The 21560-nt window shown below is 37.7% G+C and overlaps 1 protein-coding gene across 3 annotated transcripts in view; it reads left to right on the top strand.

The window, feature by feature from the left end:
* The window catches only part of LOC148822989 (oxidation resistance protein 1-like), a 177681-nt gene extending 156445 nt beyond the window's left edge, over positions 1-21236 (top strand). For 2 of the 3 annotated variants that reach the window (XM_088929374.1, XM_088929375.1), the window contains 7 exons: positions 1610-1775; positions 12611-12691; positions 14185-14310; positions 14960-15112; positions 16571-16666; positions 18755-18828; positions 19526-21236. In XM_088929374.1, the coding sequence (XP_088785500.1) occupies positions 1610-1775; positions 12611-12691; positions 14185-14310; positions 14960-15112; positions 16571-16666; positions 18755-18828; positions 19526-19661 (832 nt within the window). In that variant the 3' untranslated portion in view covers positions 19662-21236. The remainder of the gene's footprint in view (positions 1-1609; positions 1776-12610; positions 12692-14184; positions 14311-14959; positions 15113-16570; positions 16667-18754; positions 18829-19525) is intronic. The other variant, XM_088929377.1, reaches the window with a different exon arrangement.
* Positions 21237-21560: the final 324 nt, after the last annotated feature.

Below are 21560 nucleotides of genomic sequence, written 5' to 3'. Positions count from 1 at the left end.
ATAAAGTCAGTATTTGGTTGTGTATTTGGTCTCTTTGAGGCAACAACTGCATGAAGTCTGTGTTTGAGTCCTTACTGCACCTGTTCTGGGGGTGTTCCATTTTTCATTAGCATGTAAAATTTCTTTCTTCACTGTGCAAAGTCCAGACTCAATTGGATTTAAATCTGGAGATTGACTTGGCTTTTCCACTGGAGATTTTCCACTTTTTTTGTCTTCTGATGAATGACTTTGTTGCATTGTTGCATGTGTTGGTCATTGTCGTGCTGCATGGTGAAGCACCACCCAGTATAGAAGCATTTTCTCCTACAACAACAGACGTAATGTTTCTGTAAACGTCAGAACTCATTCTGTTGCTGTCATCTTTAGTTACATCATTAATCAAGACAAGTGCCAGTTCCTGAGGCAACCATGCATGTCCACACCATGACGCTAGCTTTCACAGAAGAGGTGGTGCTTTTTGGAGTGTCGGTTAATCTTTTTTTCTGTCTTTAAAGAATAAGCTGTGGAACAATCTTTCTTCACTTTAATTCATATTTTCACAAATATTTTTTTAAATATATGAATGATATGGAGATGTATAAGAATGCCAGTGCTTTTCTGAAGTGAAATAAAAAATGCAAGCAGCTTTTTTTTAATAATTGCAAACCTTAAGGTATCTTTAAATGTTTATTTAATTGTAGCTGCAATGGAAAATTAAAAGTGTTTACCAACTGTATATAGAATTAAAGTTTGTAAGTGAAAGGCATTGGACGATTTATAGAAAATGTAAATTACCGTTGCTGTCTTGGTGCTTTACTTGATTCTGGCTAAAAACTCCATTATAACTCTCTGCTAAACACTCTTCAAGATGATGAAGCGAGGTGCAGAACAACGATATAGCAAAATAAGGTGTGATGTAAACATCCCAGGACTGCCGTTTCTGAGGTGCGTTTTTAGCAGGTGCTTGACAGCTGTCAAGTCCTTAGGCTGTCTTCTGTCATTTTCACCTGGCTTCTCTCTGCCTGGAGTTCGGCTGTTAGCCTTTGGCTAAAACTGTCTCATTGTGAGCCATTATAAAGGATTGTGTGCCTGTCAAGTCCTTTGCCAAAATGGCAGGAATGGATAAAGTGTGTTATTTCATAGTGTTGTGCAGAGTGCAAGGAAGGAGTTACGGTGGTGTTTTTAGCTTCAAAGAACAAGTAAAGATTTATTCCATGCTGAAAAGAAAAGAGTCACACCTGAAGAAGGCTCCACAGCCGAAACGTTGTTTCTTCTCAGCATGGAGTGAACCTTTACTTGTTCCTTTGCAGCCTACGCATGCTGATGCAGCTCCCTCCTTGACCGTTTTTAGCCTCATGGACAGCATTACTGTTTTTATCAGTACAGCTGTCGTTGCAAAAGTTGCTGCCTTTGAAGAAGACTCGATCTTATTTCCCTCAAAAGTTCTGAAGCCTCAGAGTTTTAGAGTAGATGAGAAAATAACTCAGTGCCGCAGTGGAGCATCATGCGTCTTTTCTCAAACGCCACAGCGCGACACCTGGCCGCCAGCGCTTCTCGTTGGCATCTGGGTCGTCCGGGTGACTGATCTCCTGCAGATACTGTAGCCTTTCGCCCGCTCCTGTCTCTCCAGGTCGGACCATTTGTATGTGTTCTTCATCCAGTGGAGCCCGGACATGTACGGGGAAGGAGCTGGTGGCCTGGGCCGGGAGCCCGGGTTCATGGTGGTTAAAAAGAACGAGGAGCCTGAATCGGCGGAGGAACCGCTGGCCACTGACGTGACAGCCAAAGAATGGGAGGTAGGGCTGTGGGACTTTCATAACTATCTGTGTCTTTCTGCGTAATTTTGATATTTGGCATCGATACTGTTTGTCTAACTGTAGTTTGTCTTCACACATGTACAATTGTGTGGCAGTCACTAGTCAGTATTCGTCTCCTGGCATGATCCTCTCATGTCATTAAGGTGCGTTTTCTATAGGTCTGTGAAACCTTGGTTTCTTTGCTGAAAGGCTTTGCTTTTCCAATGACTGTACTGTCATTGAGCTATCCAGTTTTGCATGAAGTGTTAAAAAGCATCTTTGACATGCTTTCTATGAAGCTAAACTACATCAGCATCTATGGCAATGTGAGAGCTGATATGTTTTGCATGTCACCGATATGGTTATCTATAAAACAAGTAAACATAAGTGTATTTTATTTGTATAATGTTTTTGTATTGCATGAATGCTTTTGTGTTTGTCAATGTTCATTAAATCTCTTGTTTTAGTGTTTTTTTGTTTCCTAATGCCATAAAGGTGTTTTATCACTTGAAAGGATTCACTAAAACGGTATGTAATCATGGGCCCGTTACTTGTTAAATCTATAATAGGATGGTCAGATGCTATTTAAAGGTAAGGGATTTTGCACAGGTCTCATTTGCAAGAGAGTTCTGACAATGCACTTAATGTTCTAGAAGGTTAATTGAAAACACTTTAATAAAAAACACTCCGGTCTCAAACCTCTGGGTGAGAGATGCTTTTGTCCCCAGACTCTGTTTTTAATACCCCTGGATTGCAGCGACTGCGATTCTTTAAAGAACATTGTCTTTGTCTAATGATTTCACATTTGTAGTTGTGAGAACAGATTAATCTGTCTAGGTTATGATTAATTTCTTAAAATATCCTGGGGTAAATATTAAAATAGGATCACTATAAAAAGTACAACAAATCCCCATACAGTATATAGGAAGAGCGAGACCTCTGGCTTTTCTTTAACTTGCTGCCTGTCTTGCTTGCCGACATTCTTATTCTTGTTCTCAGGTCGCTTTTAATTAATTTACCTGCTTTCTATAAAATTCTGAACATTGTGCCTTATAATTTGACTATTTAAATTTAGGATGATCTGTGTAGACTTTTACTATGGTATTGTGATGATTAAATGTTTATTTTAACCTTTCTGTATATCATAACTTTTGGGGGGCAGTTCTCTTAAATACACGCAATCGCAAAGAAACGCATTTTTACACCTGCCTGGTTGATGGTTTCTTCATTAACGTTATTAATACAGGTAGTCATGCTTTTCCCTGACAGGAGTGAGGAAATAATAAAAAGATGTTTAAACTAGAGGTTTCCCTACGTGATGCCGAGTTCTGTTAGTATACTGAGCCTTCCAGTTCTTCTGCAGCTCTCGGGGGGACTGCACAGCGGCATGCATCTACCATGCACTGTTGCTCTTGTTTCTCTCCGATCGGTAGCCTGCCAACATGGAAAAGTCCAGTGTACTGTATATCGATGAATTATTGTTGATCATCAGCTGAAGTGAAATAATGGAATCATTCGGAATAGAAGCAGCAGTATCTCCCTGTGAGTAGTCCAACACTCGTAATTTTGGGGACCATGTTGCAGATAGATGATTCAGTAGGTGCTGCCGATTGAGCTCTGATATATGCAGAGGCTAGAGCCCTTCAACTTACAACAGAGTCTTGTGCAACAGTACAGCGGCATGGCTAATGATTAGCTCTACGTGTCTGGTTAGTGCTAGCAGGTTTGTGCTGTACACATTCTCTCTGTTTAGGGTGAACATACAGGTGACTGACAAAATAAAGGAAACACCAACATAACATGTCATTGCAGGGCATTGGGCCACCATGAGCTGACAGAACAGCTTCAGTGCACCTTGGCATAGACTCTACAAGTGTCTGGAGCTCTACTGGAGGGATGATACACCACTCTTCCATGAGAAATTGCATCATTTGATGTTTTTGATAGTAGAAACCACAGTTTGAGGTGCCACTCCATAATCTCCCATAAGTGTTGAACTGGGTTGAGATCTAGTGACTGAGATCACCATGGTATAAGATTTACATCATTTCCCTGCTCATCAAACCATTCGGTGTCCACTCATGTCACTGGATGACAAGGGGGGCACTGTCATCCTGGAAGATTCTGCTCCCATCAGGACAGAAATGCTTCACCGTTTGATTCACATGATCATTTAGAATGGCTTTGTATTTATTGGCTGTTGCCTTGCCCTATAAGGGGTTGAGTGGACCTAAACCGTGCCAGGAAAATGCACCCCACACCATCACAGAGCCACCAGATCCCTTCACCATGAAAAACAAGCAATCAAGCCTGTAGGCTTCTTTTGGCGTGCGCCACATACAGACTGTACTATACTCGTCCCATTGTTGAGAACAGAGTGAAGGATGACCCATCTGACCATATGACTTTTTTTGCACTGTTTAGTAGACAATTGCCCGTTTTCTCTGCACCACTTTACAAAAGTGCTTTTTTAACTGTAACAAGGGTTTATGCACTGCAACCCAACTCTCGTTTTTTGTATTGGAATCCAAATAAAATTATACTTTTAGCCAAACTTTAGTGGTAATTGTGATGCTGACCCCTACTGTATATGCCACAAATCATGCTTATTTCAAGCTGCATTCCAGCTGATGAAACTGCCTGCACACACCTTAGATTGGCATTTACAGAGAGACGATTCAGAGTGGCTCGTCTGTTCTGCCCTGTATCCCAAACCGATGCACAGACATCGTGGTCGAGGAGAAAGCGAATTTCGTCCACAGTTGCCCCTAGCTGACGATGTCTTTTCCCTTCGGCCTCCATGCCAGCATCACCTCAGCCACTGCTCCTTGTGAAACATCAGCCAGCTGGGCAGCTGTTGTCACTGAAGCTCCTGCCACACGTGCCCAACAATTGCCCCTCTCTTGCAATCCCTGAGATCTCTTCTTGCAGCCATGGTAGCCAAAATAATGGGCACCTGGCCCTGCCCAGCATTTTTATACATGACCCTAAGCATGATGGGATGATAATTGCTGAATTAATACAGGAACCACACCTGTTTTCAATATGCTTTGTGTCCCTCATTTACTCAAGTGTTTGTTTCTTTTAAGCAGTTACCTGTATGTCACGTGAACATATGTCAGGCCAGGACAGCCTGTATTTTTTCCAACCCTTTTTTTTCCAAGGTGTCATGTTTTCAGCATAGGGAAATACGCGCACCCTATCAGTATGGTTCAGTATGGTACGACAGACATGGTAGTAATTCTAAATTGAAATGCCTATCTCAGTAGACTGTTATTTTCCATCTCCTAGCAAGTTACTCTGTTCAGACGTAGTGAAAGTAATGAAACAACCTTATCACTCTGGGAGCACCTTGTAGAAACAGGAATAGGAAATTGCAACAGGAGTCTGTTCAGAGTTTCTACCAGTGACAGCCTGAAAGGCAGCCAGAAACTGGACATAAGAGACTCTCTTGAGAGGCAGGGGTATGAAATTGATACATGACACGAAGAAATGGATACTTGAGCTCCGGCTTGAAATTTAAATATTAATGCAGATAAATGATGTAGGAAACAAAGTGGACTGATTTGTTCTCATGGGCTTCACAGACTTTGAAAAGCCACTTGATCTTGTGATTGGAATAAGTAATATTATCCTTTCAGTGTCTCTCGGTCCTATGAGTAAGCATGACTTTTAAGCAACATTATATTTTAAATGCCTTTTCCTCTTTAAAATAATACAAAAAAAGTTGAGGTTCCTGAGGCATCATATTAATAATGTTCAGCTGTATGGTATCATACACTCTCAATCCGAGTACTTTATTGAAACGATACCATTTTTGCCCAGATATCTGTAATAGAGGGACAACGTACAGTAGGTACGAAGTGTGATGAAGAGTTTTATCTGGAAAGGTCTAAAGAATTACAGTAGTACTTTTTTGTGCTAAGAAGTCTGCGTTTTCTCTAGATGGTGTGTCACTGGATAATGTTCCGTTTCACATTGTGATACAAACTTTTTACTAGAACTATGCACTGCCTACTTTTGAAATTAAGTTTAAAAAATACGTTTAGTTTTTTTGTTTGTTTTACTAGTAGTTAATATACTTAATACACAAAATAACTCATAGCAAAAGCACAAAACAGCGAGCTATTAAAATATGATCTAGAGTTGGGTGCTTTGATGTTAATATTTCTTTGTCGTTTTCATTCAGTATTACTTCTGTTGGTTTTATTACATTGCTGTAATTACAGAATCAAATCAGGACCAACATAACCGACGTCTGTGCAGAGTTGTGAATAATGTTAGTAATGGGCGACATATTTTGACGAGATGTTCTGGTGGCGTTAATTGCCTATGTATTAATTGTATTTATTTTAAGGATGTAATTGGGTTATGTAGTTCACTTTTACTATATTGTGCGAATCGTTAACCGACACCCTGAGATCTTTTAGAGGAAACGGCTTGTAATTGTGTACCCTGAGACGGGCATGTGAATATAATAAGATATGGCTTTCTCAATTCCGAATGAAACATTATTGAATTAGTTGTTTTTTTTGTAGAATCGTTTTTGTAATCTTCGCACGCTAGACTGAGCCTTTCTGACTTGTTTAACGCTGGAGACACTAATTAACGTTGGAGCGCTTTTAACCAAAATTATCAGAAAATGACACTTAAACCAATGTGAATTCGGCTTGTTTTGTTTAAAACAGTCATTTTCAATGTTTGTTGTCCCGTAATCTAAACTGCATTTACTATTACAGTATAATTATTGTCAGTAATACATAAGCAATGTGTTGTTGTTGTTGTTTGTAGTTTACGCACACAGTCACGAGCTCAGGCCCCAGAAAACGGCATTTTTAGAATCCAAACAAGAATGTTCTGCGGCTTTAAATCCGCACGTCTCGTCCTAAAACAATCCGGTGGTCAGAGGAAATCCCGCCTTTGTCGATGAGATTGTCCAATAAAAATCGCGATCATTCAGTCCTCACCTTCCTATTGGCCGTATGCGGTGTCTGTTGAATGTGTGCTGGAAAAGCCGAGAGAAGTGGATAATTTTAGGGTAGTCGGTGCTGTTCCTTGTTTTCTGATGCTGGCAGGTTGTGAATGGAAGGAAGTCAGGAAGGTGAAATGTAAATGTCACGGATCCGATTGACCCCGAATAAGAAATGTTTTCTTCCAGTGGAATGAAGGACGAAAAGCAGCTTACGGCTAAATACAGCTATGCTTTGGTAATGTTGATTTGCTTGCTTAATTACGGCAGCTACGGTCCAGTGTTGCCTAGTAGTAATACTAACGTTGAGCGCTAACAGTTTGGAAAAGTTTGTAGCCGGAACTCCAATATTTCTCCTTATTCACAGTTTGTGTGGCACCACTAAAAAGTCAGTATTGTATTGCCCAAGGTTCACGACATAGTGACTGTGACCTGCGTCTGTGACTGCACGCTGGTCCCAGCAGTTATGTACCTGCAGCACCACGAAAATACGACAGAGGGGTTAGCTGTCACCGAGACGTATTTAAAACGGTCTTCTGTGTTTAATTTTAATTTAACTGTTTCGTTCATGTGCGTGTTTTTTTTCTCCAAATACCAATACCGATCCATTGCAGTTCTCATAAAATGTTACTGTAGGCGTACTGTTATACTATAGACTTGCCATATAGACGTGTTGTTTCGTTTGATCATGATATGATCTCTGACAGCTCCTTTCAAATCAGTTGTACTCAGCTTTTTTTCCTTGTTTCTTGTAATTCTTGATTCGAGTGGCGTGAATTATGCCTTACCCGACACGATAATACACTTTACTTTAAAATGTGCCTTTAAGAAGGAATCGTAGCTTGGTTGTTGTCGATAGGCGCTCCCGAAGAGAAAGTGTCTCAAAGCATGCTGTGCTGTTTTTGCCTGCCTGTCGTATCATTTTTATATCTAGTCCTCGATTGTCAGAGTTAGTCCCGAGATTTTTCTGGTCGTTGTAATATTTACATAGATTACTGCATTTAAGGTTGGAAATAATTTTGATGCCATTTTGATGCTAGAGAGTATGAATGAGAGTGAATTTATGAATGGATGTTAAGTCTGGTGAAACAACTCTCAGTCCAAAATGATTAGTTTTCCAACAAACATTATAGGCAATTGGCGAAAGGCATAATTGTGGCAATTTTCCAGCTTCTCTTAATATTTCAAGTGGTTCTGATTCAAAAATGACCCAGAAATCGGACTGAGACCACCTTGACCTAGAACATTTTGACTTGGCTTATACAGTATATTCAGCACAAACTATTAGTACTGTAGCTGAACCTGAACTGCACTCTGGTTTATCCTTCTGTCAGATTTTAAAACCCTCATATTACAAAATGTATCAATTACAATATTTATCACTGAAAGTTCCTAGCCCACCACCTTTCCAGACAATTGAGTAAAATCGATGTTTTTTATTAACCCTATTTACTGTGATTTTAAATATGCAATTCATGTTTTTAATGTATTTCTACAAAATCCCTCTTTAGGATCCTTCAATTCTTAGATGACATGTCTTGCCAGACTGGTCATTTTAAATTGCAATTTAAATCTTTGATGTTTTTGCTTTGGTCATTACAATCTACAAAATCATTGCTTTAACCCTTTTTACAGCCTTATTCATATAGTGTCTTAATAAAAGCACGTGAAAAGTTGCAAAAATGTATCAGCTCACAAACATTTAGAATTATGTGAATCTATTTCCATTCAGATGAATTCTTTGAAATTATATTAGGTAAACATGTCGAAAGAACCTCGTGTTACATACAGTATGTTGCTCTGGTCATGTATTTAATGGGGACTTGATCAATATTTTGTGCTTCACTATATCAAGTCTGTATCAGTAGTATCAGTCTGAAACCGGAGCCGCGTTGCTGTTATGTTTAGCCTGATAATCGTCATGATGTTAAGCTGTTTATGAAGTACTCTGTAAATGAGTAATGACTTACTGTATGTTTATGTAGCATTTCACCACAAAGCACTGTTTCCCATAAGAGGGACCCACGTCATCCACTAATTAAAATGCTAGACCCACCTGGGTGAGGTGTGGCTGCCCTCACACACCAAAGTCCTACTGGACTGCAGTTCAGGCAGAGAAGCAAGAAATTGCTTTACAGTTTGCATCCTGGTGGACCAGATTTTGCAAGTCCAAGCTTGTAGGACAAGAGATAACACTAATGCTGTTGAAAAACAATTCCACTTTAACCTTACCGATCAATGTTTGGGGCCTCGATTTGACATCTCATCCAAAGAATGACATCTGCTACAGCACAAAGTTCCTGATCACCATGCTGGGACATTGGTTTGGAAATTCTGGTCCAATTCCACTGAAGAGTGCCACCTACTGGTCCTCCAACACAAACTACATTAGCATCCTGATTTTCTTAAGTTGTTCCCTAATACTTACCAGACCCAACCTTGCATAGCTTCTGAGTTCTGACTAGAGCAGGCTGGAAGGTGGCAATGATGATCAATACCTGTGTGGTCCATGACATTTATCATTATACTTTCATATACTACGACAGTGCTCTACAACTTGTATTTTGCTTATATTTTTATTATAGTTGTTCAGATGTATGGAGATTGGTTGTACCTGTCTGAAAACCAGTGCTAGGGTTAGGGTCTGCAAATTACCTTAACAATGTACCAAAGTTATAGATACTCTATTTTGCACTATCCTTCAACTTATTTTTGTTACATGGTTTTCAGATAACCATTATCTGAATAAACTGTATGCCTCAGTTTATTGCTGTATTTCTTATATACTGTATACAGATATAACCATACATATGGCATAGTGTAATAATGGAGATTAAATTAACCATTTAGCTTGTTTTAAAAACTGCGGACCATTTTTATTTGTTCTAAAATTCCAAGTTATTTGATGTGTTTGTAGTTATTTACAAACCACTGCTTGCAGCATTCTTAGAATGTTTAAATCATAGATGAAAGGAGACCTGCAGCTGTGGTACCATTGACAGTTTTGCATAATGTGAAAAAAGTTGTTACCCTAAAAAGTCTCTAGTTCTGTTACCGTGTAAGACGCTCATTAGTCAGATTTTAAATAACCCTTTGTGGAATAGCCTTGATCTTTGTGATTATCAGTAAACTGTTTTATTTATCACAGTTATATCCTTAAAGTTTTATACACACTTAAGTACAATTTGTCTGTTCAGTAGCCTCTAGTCCTGCATTAACCAATTATACTGTTGTCTGCATACATATAATCATTACATGGCTCAGCTGAATGCCTTCTGATAATTATTGGAAGGCCTTCTCATACTAAACTTATGGGACTTAACTTACAAGAAGTGTGAAACCATTTTATCCCAGCTTAGACTGTAAAGAGGAATCAAGCACATCTCTTGTACTGTCACATAAAAGTGTAACTGTATTCTGCTCTTTAGTACATTTAAAGGCATGTAATAGTTTAAATATATACTATACTGTGAATAGAATTTTATATAGCATACTCTCTTGCCAATACATTTTTGTACAGTCTAAATATCTGTGAATTCTTCTTGTCCCGTATCTGTGGGCAATAGTAGACAACAGGCTTTTTGCCAGGGTAGCATGCTGATGTCAGCTGATCCTGTCTTGAAACAGTAGCTTTCTTTGGCTCAGTGATATTATCCTGTTGATTAAAAGAGTAAAGGATTCTGTTATGTCCTGAAAAGTTATCAAAGATTTCCCATTTTCAAAATACATAGCAGATTCGTCTGGGTCATTCCATGTTGAATCGGCTAAAGCAATTCTCTGATACTCAAAATTAATTGACCATCTAAATTGGTCAAATGTTCAATTAGTTCAGGTAGCTGCGTCAGCATGCGCAGGCTGCAAAGGAGCAAGTAAAGGTTTATTCCATGCTGAAAAGAGAACAGAGAAAACACAACGTTTCGGCTGTGGAGCCTTCTTCGGGTGTCAATTAGTACTTGTAATGCCTTTTTGGAAGGTCTGCCTTTCCTCGCTACCCGTAGGTGTGTATTCTCATGGCCGTGGAACAGTTTTGAGAGGTCACTTTAGCAGAAGAGACTGGAGGTCTTAACATTTGAAGAGTGACAGAAAGCATGTAGAGCATTAATTTTGTATTCTACGTGTTTTAAAATGTAGTAAAATTAATCTCAATGTCCTCAGAAGCATTTGGACAATTGTGCTACTGTCGCATTCATGAAATAAATGTATTTATTTGCAATTGGAATGTACTAGTTGGTGAAACATTTTGCATGATTTTGCATTTAACTGATTGGAACAGAACATGTGACAATGTTTATCTGTTCTGTGGTAGAGGGATCTTGCAATACAGATCCTTTTAAATTAAGCTGATTTTCCTTACGCCACGTTTTGGCCACTTTTCAGTCGTGAAGGTGTTGTCCACACGTGGCAGTACGATGCTACATGACATGACTGAGGTTTTCTTTGTAAAGATGTTGGAGTGGCGTTATGGCATTTGCACGCCACATCCAATTCTGCTTCTGCTGTTAATGTGCATCATTGTCATGTGAAAATGAAGGAGCCTTAACATTTCTTGTTACATATTTGTCATATGAGTGTGGGTGTGTTTTACAGTCAAAGCGGGTTTGGTTTCATTTGAGTTGTAGTGCATTTTAGACCTTTGAAAATTCAGACACTTATGAAAACAGGTGTTCCTTCTGTGTTACATGCAACAAGAATGGAAAGTACTGTTTCTAGCCAATCATGATCAGCTTTAACTGCAAAGTGAAGGAATACAATATTATATGTCAAGTCACTGGTTGAATTAGAATGGTAAGCATATCAAAACAAGAAATATTTTGACACGTGACTAACATTTAATCCATACTCTTTATGAACTATGGATTCTATAAACAATATACTTTATTTTTAAAGTTTAGAAAATGATACAAATAATAAGCAAATTGCATTTTTTTATCTTTCAAAGACCAAGCATTATGGCTTTAACACTTATTGATGTTACTTTTGCACATAGGAAGTACTACAAAAGCTCTTAAGCTCTTTTAGGAATTTTAATATTGGATGCACTCAGTGATGCCTTGCTTTGAGCTTCTGGCATTATGTACTGTAGCATCTTCTTCACTGCTGGAGCAACTTCATGCTCTCGACACTTAAGCACAAGTTCAGTATTCAATGTCAGTATATGTATACTGCAGTGACATGAGGGATTTACAATGCACCAGATGCATAACTTTTCAGATGAGCGATCAGATCCAGTGTGCCACATAGTCAATAAGAATAATTTGAAACTGTTGCCAAATGTGAAATCAAGGAAATTCTTCCTAGTTATGGCACTAGTAAAAGCACCAACTCATGTAATGAGATGAACTGAAATAAATGTGATTCTTTTTAAGAGGGAGTAATTTGTTTCTTGACAATATAAATGGGGTAAATTATGGATTGCGACTTAAAGTGGATTTATTTATCACCTTACAGAAAGCCTGGTCGACCAGATAAGTCCATTAGGTAAAACTGCTGAATGCTGCACAGCTTTTTGCTAACAGTGAAATCCACGGTTTGGATTCAGATCCCGACTTGGAAGTCATTAATTTCGGTGTCAGTATGGAGGAGTGGTTAGGACTTGGGGAGTCGTCCCTGGAAGGTTTTGGTCCCAAATCCCAGCTGAGGCGCTGTTGTTTTGTCCCTTGAGCAGGGTACTTCGGTAAAATGCTGAATAAACAGTTGCAAAAGCAAGTCGCTTAGGATGAAATCATTAACCAAAATTACTGAGAAGCTGCATTCCCTCCGCACTGTACTTCCAGTTCCCTGTACTGTGTTCTGTTTTTCCACTGCTGTCCTGCCTCCCATTCCTCCGTTGTCAGCAGAATTATTCTCTCCCTGTCTCTGTATTCAGGTAGTGTCAGTGGCTGAGTATCACCGCAGGATCGATGCTCTAAACACTGAAGATCTGCGCTCTCTCTGCAGACGTCTCAAGGTGCCCCCTTCAGTAGTTAAAACCCTTTCACCAGAGACCGTAGTTTGTCTCCAGTGTTGTAGTGTTTTTGACTGGGACAAGTCCCACACTCGGTGGGTTTGTCAACAGCTGCTTCTCTACACCAAATAGAGTTCCAGCAGAAAATTCCATCATTTTTTGAGGTTGGTGAATGTGTTGTGATTTTTTTTCTGCAAAGTTTGGAAAACGTTTAACCCTAACAATGCACAATATCTCAGACTGGACATCGTCTATCCTCATGAATGACATGTCACACTCCCACATGCATACACACTCTGTTATTTGGGTTGCTTCATCAGTCAGTTTTGTGTGCAGAACAAATAATTACATCAACCCAAGGCACTGGTGGGGTTAAAACATGATCTGTGTTTCATGGTGTTATTCCAGACAAATGAGGAATTTTCTGTTAGCCTCCTTAGTGACGCCTCACAAACTGTCCTCACATTACAGCAGCTTCTGTGGCGATGAGGAGCTAGCTGCCTTTCACAGTTCGTTTTCATCTCGGAAGTAAGGGGGGGGAGCAGAAGTGTTTTGTTTTGGCCTTGTGGGTTTGTTTGCTGAAGACAATGCAGGTAATTCAGCGAGGATCAAGTAACTTGAGTGCATCCAAGCAGTCATTGCTGATGGCGCAATGCATTTTGCTTGGGCCTTAGGAAAAAAAAAAAGCAATTCCTGAAACCACAGAAAATCACATTAAAATATATATATATATATTTTGCAAGCTTTTTTGTTATAGACGATAATACAATGGGTTCACCTGAAATTTCCTGCTTTCTTCAGCTAATATCCACAGTGTACTAACAACAGGATCAGAATGGTTTTGGTTGCACTAGACTTATAATTTAAAGACCAGAATAAGCATGGCAGCAATGCAAATATCCAAGTGCAATTCATAAAATAAATATTGCTATACATAGAGTAGTAATTACAATACTGGTATATTGGTATACTGTATGTATTGGAAGTTGTTTGGAGTTACTTTCGGAGACTTTTGTATGCATTAGATTCTCATGTAATTCAAACACTTGGAGATTTGCTTTTGTTTATAGAACCATCTTTCCTGTTCTGGATCTATTAAACAATAGTGCTGCCACAGGATTACCACTTCTATGCTTCAGCTGTATTCTGGAAAATTGTTGGAAATTTTGCGGAAAAAAAATTAACCTTTGGTAGCATTTGAAAGTCTTTGGTGGGCAATACCCCAGTCTGCGTGTGAAAAACCTTGTTTTTTTGTTTTGAATTCATGACATTCATCAAATCTGCCTTTTAAGCTTCAGAGTTCAAAGATGGTGGGTTTGGTCACCACAGACCTCTTTAACTGTGAAAGTGACTTTTTAGAGCAAATTGTTTACACTCCAGAAATGCCATTTTTTGCCCATGCACAAACAATCTTTACTTGTATTTCCAACCTGCCTTTAATAGTTCTCATATATTTTTAATAGTGTGCTGAAAATGTATTGCTTTTATCTTATTAGATCACTACAAAGGAAGAAGTCAATTCAACACAAGGTACATCCATCAAAACGGACTTGGAACCAGACACTTTCAGACCGAATCTCAGTGAGCCCAGTGACCTCCTTCAGCCAGAGCAGATTGAGAAGGTCAGCGTGATTTCTTCCGTATTCTTTTCATGCCTGATGTTTTCTGCATGTTTTATTACAGTATGTTTCTTGTGGAAAGTGGATCGCTATTTTATCAAAATATTCGTTCATTGCTTTCTGTGGACTTAAATTGAATGTTTGGTAGGTGAAATGCTCTGTAATTAAGAAACTGAAATTTATTCAAAAGAGGTTTGATAAAATGCATTCAGTATTGGTTACCTTGATTATAAAATTTGGTATTTTTATTGTAGAACTGTGCAAGTGGCACTGGATTTTCACAAGCTCTGTATTATGTGATAACTTTATCGAACTCCAAGGAATCCCATAGAATTACAAAAAAAGTTAAAGTTGTTTAGTCCAGTAATACATTTGCATACAGTGCATGAGTCCTTTATGTGTATAACACCTGCTTTTGGAAGTTCAAAGTTTAGTGGCGAAAATTGCTTTTTCAAAACATATTCTTGCATTAAAAAAAATTGTATGCACAGTAACGGTCACACCCCTAATATCAAAGGCATGATGGTGAGTAGTACAGAATATATTTTTGTGTGAGTGTACAGGTATCTACCTGTATAGGCATAAATTACCTTGGAAAGAGAAGATTCTGAACAAGGTAATATTTCTTAACCTTAGCATTCTTACATTTCAGCTTGCAAAACATCTTCCACCCAGAACAATTGGTTACCCATGGACGCTTGCTTTTAGCACTGCGAAGCATGGCATGAGCATCAAGACTCTGTACCGTACAATGGCAGGCCAGGACACCCCAGTGCTGATGGTGATAAAAGATAGTGATGGACAGGTAAGGATTTCATTCATTCTAGAAGTAGAATTTGTCCAGTGTGAACTAGTATTGTTGTTCTTGCATTTTAAACAATACCTTTATCATACAAATTACATTTATTTTGTGCGCCTAATGTCAAAGGCATCTGGTGAGTAATACAGAATACGTTTTTGAATGAGTCATAAATACGTTTTTTGAAACCATATTGTTATTCTTGCAGTTTAGCTGTTTGGATAACAGTGAATCTAAGGTGCCTTTTCATAAGGGTTTGAAACCCCCAGCAGAAAACTAATCTGATTGCAGATAATAGACCTCAGGGATCACAAATATTAGGCTCTCATCATATTTCTTTACCTGAGGTTTTTTTTACAGGCCGTGCAGAGCATTTACAGCTACAGCTGTACTACAGCTTGCCAGTGTTAGCATTCACTCCCCATACATCTCTCACTAGCACTATTGCAGCATACTCTGAAGACCATCCTTTTACTAAAGCTAGGCAACCCCTCAGTTCTTAAACTTTAACTCCACGACAAAAATGGATCTAGAACAGTGTAATGTAATTATAGTCGGTGTATCACAATCAGTGAACTGTTTTAGATTTAGCATTTCAACAAATTGGTTAAGAAGACAGCCTTGAAAAGTAGAAAGCTGAACCACCAAATTGAGAAACTGAGCAGTTTTAATTGTTCCCTTGGAAAACCATGAGGGCTTTGTGCTACAGTATGTTAATAGAATAATAATACGTTGTTCCAAGCCATCAGATACTGTCGCTGACATGACATGACACCCATGAATGACACGGTGATCCTTGCCATTACATAGTATAGACTGTCATGTCACGCTTGTGGTTTTCTTTGATTGGTAATTTATGGACTTTCATTATTTTGCAATGGGTATTGTAGAGATAGCTCAGAACAACCTGTATAGGCTAGGGACTGCTTGTGCTGTATTTCGTGAACATCTCACTTAAAGTGCTATATAGATCTTTGATCTCCACGTGTGGTTTCCCAAAAAGTAAATTTCTTTATAAATTCTTACATTTAATTTCCATGCACATTTCATTACAAAGTTGTACAATTTGCAGTAAAAAAAATACTAGACTAAAAATCAGATGACTAGAAGATCTGGAGAAAAACTGTAGCTGATATGAGATGATATCCTTAAAAGACCTTTCATGTGTTTCTCTTTTATCCTTATACTTTTTCCAGGTTTTTGAGCGGTGTGAGTTATTCAAGGATTTTTATACATAAAACATAGAATGTTTTTTCCCCCACTATCATTTTTGATAAGACAGAATCAAATATTGTAAGTCAAAATCATGCTAAAACCTATTTTATATTATATCGTATACCATATAGCTCTGTTGCAATGTTCTACGTTTATAATAAAGGAGACCCCAGTAAAATTAGTGAAAGAATTGTTTGATGCATTTGAATGAGTAACTTAAAAATTAATGAAAAATGTTTTTTTCTCTAGATATTCGGTGCTTTAGCATCTGATCCCTTCAAAGTTAGTGACTGTTTTTATGGGACTGGAGAAACATTTTTGTTTACGTTTTGCCCTGAATTTGAGGTAGGTGTACAGAGAACTTTGAAATGGAATACTTCACCTCATAATTTGAGTGACAGCCTGTTTGAAGAATGTTACATATTGAGCATCAAAGGAAATCACTATTCACATATGTACAATTGAAAACAATAAAGTATGTATATTTTGGATATTGCTCAAATGTTTTTTTGCATCTTTTTGGTTAAATGACCATGCATAGCTGTGATTTGTTAGAATGACTTTGTTGCATAAGCCTTACATCACCTTATTGTAGTGTAAGTTGACTGGGCACATGAGATTAAGTGATTGAGCCTGTTAAGTGTCAAGTCTGGTGTACCAGAAAAGAACCAATATGACCAGTTTATCAAGGCAACGCCTTTGTGCCTTTTTTACTATTTGCGAAGTTTTGCATTTTTGGTATTTATTTTACAACGAAATAGCTCTTGTTGAAATGCAAGTAGCACTCAATAGGATTCAGCAAAATTTACTCATTATCCTCTGAGTATGTTTTTACCTTTATTAACCATTAGTTTAAAATAAAAATAAAAGTTATAATTAATTGTAACTATACTATAAATGTGTACTTATAAAAGTATAATTATTGTACGCTATATAAACCTGTTATGTTGAGAAGAAATTTTAAGAGTTGTTAGCTTTAACTTGTAAACAGTGGGCAAAGATTTATCTTCACAAGCTGAGGGGATGGGTAGATATGTACTGTATACACGTATTGAATTGAATAATGAGCCGCCGCACGTTTTTTAGAGTTTTTCATTATAGATGCAGGCTCTGGGATTAGTCATCGGTATGAGTCTGCTTGAGAGCCTGGTAAACTAATACATTATCAACACACATGTGATAATGAATGAGACACAGTTCACCTTGGTTCAGAACAACACAAACTCTGTTAATTAATTGGGAGACCAATTCAGCAAGACGCATGGTTAGTAAAAAATGTAGAATAATATTGACTAGACATCAGATACATACATGCACCTATTGCTATATCTGTTTTACAACTGCTGCCTGTTGTACAAATCAGTCATGTCAGCTGTTCTTTTCGTTGATGTACAGTATTTTGTCCAGTATGTTCACAAATCTCCCTTTTGAGGTAGTAAACATAGGGTACAGCTTCAGTTCGACCAATGATAGTTCAGCTGCTGATATTGCTGTGCGGTTTGGAGAAGGAGTTTTGGAGATAGTGTGGTCTTGCAGTGTCCGTTTATTTCCTCAACGCTGTGTTCGTATAAAGATGCCGTTATCAAGTTAGATCTGTGACATCCTCAAACAGCAGCACCACACAATTGGACGTAGGTGGAGAACATGAAACCTTACATTTATAAATGAGACGAAACCATTTAGTCCAGGTAGAGACCAGCAGGGGGTGTGTGATTGCCACACGGATACAGTAACATCACCCAGAGCCTTGTCAAAAAGGCTCTGACCACAGCTGAGTCACACCAGTGGCCAGCAGGCCAGACAGCCCTACGCTAAGGGTTGGAAGACCAGAGGGTTACTGAGCTCTGCCGAGCTTTTGATTGTCTGAGTCCCACAGCATTTAACCAAACAAAAACTGTTAGACAAGTTACTGCCAGGTGACGTTTGAGATTATTGTGGCTTTTTGTAGATCCCATATATATTGTAGTATTAATATTTCCTGTATTGTTATACATACCATATCATACGACCTCTTTTCAGCCCTTCTCCAATTGTTTGAAATGTATAAGAAAACACAGGCTCATTTTAGTCTTGATAAATCTTGAGAACTAAAAAAGAACAGACCACAAAGGACTGAATATCCAATAGGGGAGAAGGAAAGATAGGCAGTCAAACCCACCCTGCCTTACCATTATAGTTTCTGCACAAGCACAGTAAAATGTAGCTGTACTTCCTTCCATCAGAAGTGTTTACTGTTAGTGCTGACTATTGCAATTATAAGTCATTGGTTTCCATCCAGGCTGACTGCTTTGTACTTTGTTGAATTTACATTAAAACATTTAATTGTAATATTTTTATGTATGAGTTATTTTATATAAGCATATAAAGGTATATAATTGTATAATGCAGAACAAGATGCATTTCAGTTCTGTTCAAATATGGTTTTCTTTACAGGTATTCAAATGGACAGGAGACAACATGTTCTTTATAAAGGGAGATATGGACTCTTTAGCTTTTGGAGGAGGGGGGTAAGTAACGTGTTCTGGTGATTTTTTTCCTTGTTTAAGTATCAGCAGCATATTAAGAACATTTTCTGTGGTAATCTGTAGTTACTGTGCCTTTTGTGAAGGTTTTAATGTGGTGATGAGCTTTGTTCTCCACAATCCAACTTTATTTTTTTTTTCTGTGAAATTGAATTCATCTGAAGTTTGCAACAAAATGGACAAATTCATTTGACATTCAGCTGTCTACTTAAAGGCTGCAGTGCAGTTCACTGCAATCATGTGAATGTGATTCACAGTTTGTTAAATGTGTAAATCTGGTTGCATTTCTTAAACTTGCTGTCCTGGTTTGAACTTAAAAGTTGTATAGAAATACTATGTAATAGCTCAGGAAGGTCTGCAAATTCAGTGTCTGAGTGTTTAAAAAGCTCTGCTGACATCAGTGCCTCAGACAAATATTTTTCATTCTAAACAAAATGATTTGTATATCTTGGGCAGTTTTTAATTTGAATCTGCTAATACATAATTGTTCAGTAGACCAAAATTATTCACTATATATTTACTACATGATCTATTGGCCTCTACAGAGAACTGTCAGCTTCTCAAAACAATAAACAAAAAAAGTGCTCCAGTATGACAGCAGTTCTGCAGCCTTCAGATGAGTAGATGTACAGTCGTACGTCTCCTGTACTTCATAACCATCTTGTTCTGCTTTTGATGGTAGGGGAGAATTTGGTTTGTGGTTGGATGGAGATCTCTATCATGGCAGAAGTCACTCCTGCAAAACATTCGGGAACCGTACACTGTCCAAGAAAGAAGACTTCTATGTGCAAGACATTGAAATTTGGGCTTTTGAATGAGAAAATGTGGAAATTACAATTTAAAAAAAACATGATCCCCAAAACAGTTGTGTCCCTAACCTGACTAGGTGCCACACAGGTTCCCAGCAAGCTAGATATTAAAGCATATTTGTAATAAGTGTGTATAAGTGTGTGCACTGGTATTCCTAAAATTACTATTTTGTTATATTAAAGCTGCATAGAGCTTATAACCTTCTACAGAAGTAAAGAAATGGAGAGAAAACACCGAAGATTGTCACCAAATATTTGTTTTCTAGCTGGTCGTCACATTGAGTTAAGAATTAATAGGGGATTTACACTGTTGTAAGTGTTTTTGCTGGTCGTACAGGTGTGGAAATAAAAATAATAGCCATGACAGGCCAGGGACCTGAACTGTTCTGGATTGTATCAGACATGTTTCTAGATTTATAGAAGGCATGTAATAACACGATTTAGCTGGGATAAGATCACATTTTCCTGGTGTGGGCCTGGAAACTAATCTAAAAGAATAAACTAATTTCACTTTTATCACTGAGACAGGGTTTAAAAATAGTTTTATGAGGATTCATATGTCGGTAAGGACCATTTTTTTACAGTGAAGTTTCCATACCAACAATCCATACCAACAGTTGAAAGAAGTATAGACTTAGTGTATTATAGTCTCCCTGCCCTTCACCATCATAGCACATCCTCAAGCACATACAGTAGGTAGTATCTGAATACTCATAGTTGTGATGTTCTGTCAAGTGGGTGTGTGTGAGTTCAGCTAACACCAGCTCTAAAGAAGAGTAGTGTACACTGTACGTAGACAGTAATGTGTTGCAATAGATTTGTGGAATATGCAAATTACTGTCATGTGACCTCAGAAATACTGACAGGACCACTGCAGCCTGTCACTCTTTCAGAAGGAACTCTTAAAGAGATCTTGGAAAACAGTGGCTTTTCTGCATATCGGTAGAAAAGCCTGAGATATTGTTTGTTTTACATGAAAAAATATATATATATTGCTGTTATATGTGTGACAGTGACTTTTTTTTTGTGCTGATATTTTCAGCTGTTACAAATATATAATGTATATTACCCTGTAAATTAATGTTAAAATAGTAGATTTGTTCCTATATATACATATATATAAAGTGTGGATTGGTGGGTTGCTTATAGCACTTTATTATAGAAATTTAAAAGCAGAAAGCCAGGTTCTTAAGCATAATTAGAAGTAGATGTACAGTAATTTGTTTAGATCATAAAGATGTTAATTGTTTATAGAAAGCTTGCTGCTACAGTACAAAAAGGGCAAATGTAATGTTCTGTATTAAAAGTTATTCTGAATGTTGAAGAAACAAATACAGGGCATCGTTATTTCCCTTCAATGTTTTGCATTTAGTTCTGTGACTTTTAGTATGTAGACTGAATGTTTACAAACTGATAGAGAATTTACAGTTGTAAATAAACTTAACAGCAGCTTTCTTCCCTTTTTTGGTCTTCCACAACAGTATTATTGTCCTTGTGGAGTCAATACAAAATCCTAAAATGGTATCATCAGGCTATGATGTAATAGTGATGTATAGTAAAAAAAATAAATTATTGTAACCTGGGTATTGTCTGAATCATTGGTTTTCTTTGTCATCTTTCTTTAATTTGAAATAATTTTCTAATTATTTTAATTTCCAATCTATTTGCATGTTTTCCATTTAATTTATAAAGTTTGTTCACATGCTTGGTATTTTTTTCTGTTTAAAATAAGCCTTTGTGATTTATTGGCATCCAGATATGCAGTATGTCTGGGTATGTTTATTGTTAAGAGACTGTCAGATTCGTTTTTTTGCAGAAAAATGCACCATTCCCCAAGTCCGTGAATTTAATCTGTTTAATCACATTTAGGTGTGTACATTCGTTGTTAGAACCATTTAATATCACCAT

This window comes from Atractosteus spatula, chromosome 12, assembly GCF_055471065.1.
Source record: "Atractosteus spatula isolate fAtrSpa1 chromosome 12, fAtrSpa1.hap1, whole genome shotgun sequence".
In the NCBI taxonomy this organism is placed as follows: domain Eukaryota; kingdom Metazoa; phylum Chordata; class Actinopteri; order Semionotiformes; family Lepisosteidae; genus Atractosteus; species Atractosteus spatula.
This window is presented reverse-complemented; position numbering and strand designations above follow the sequence as displayed.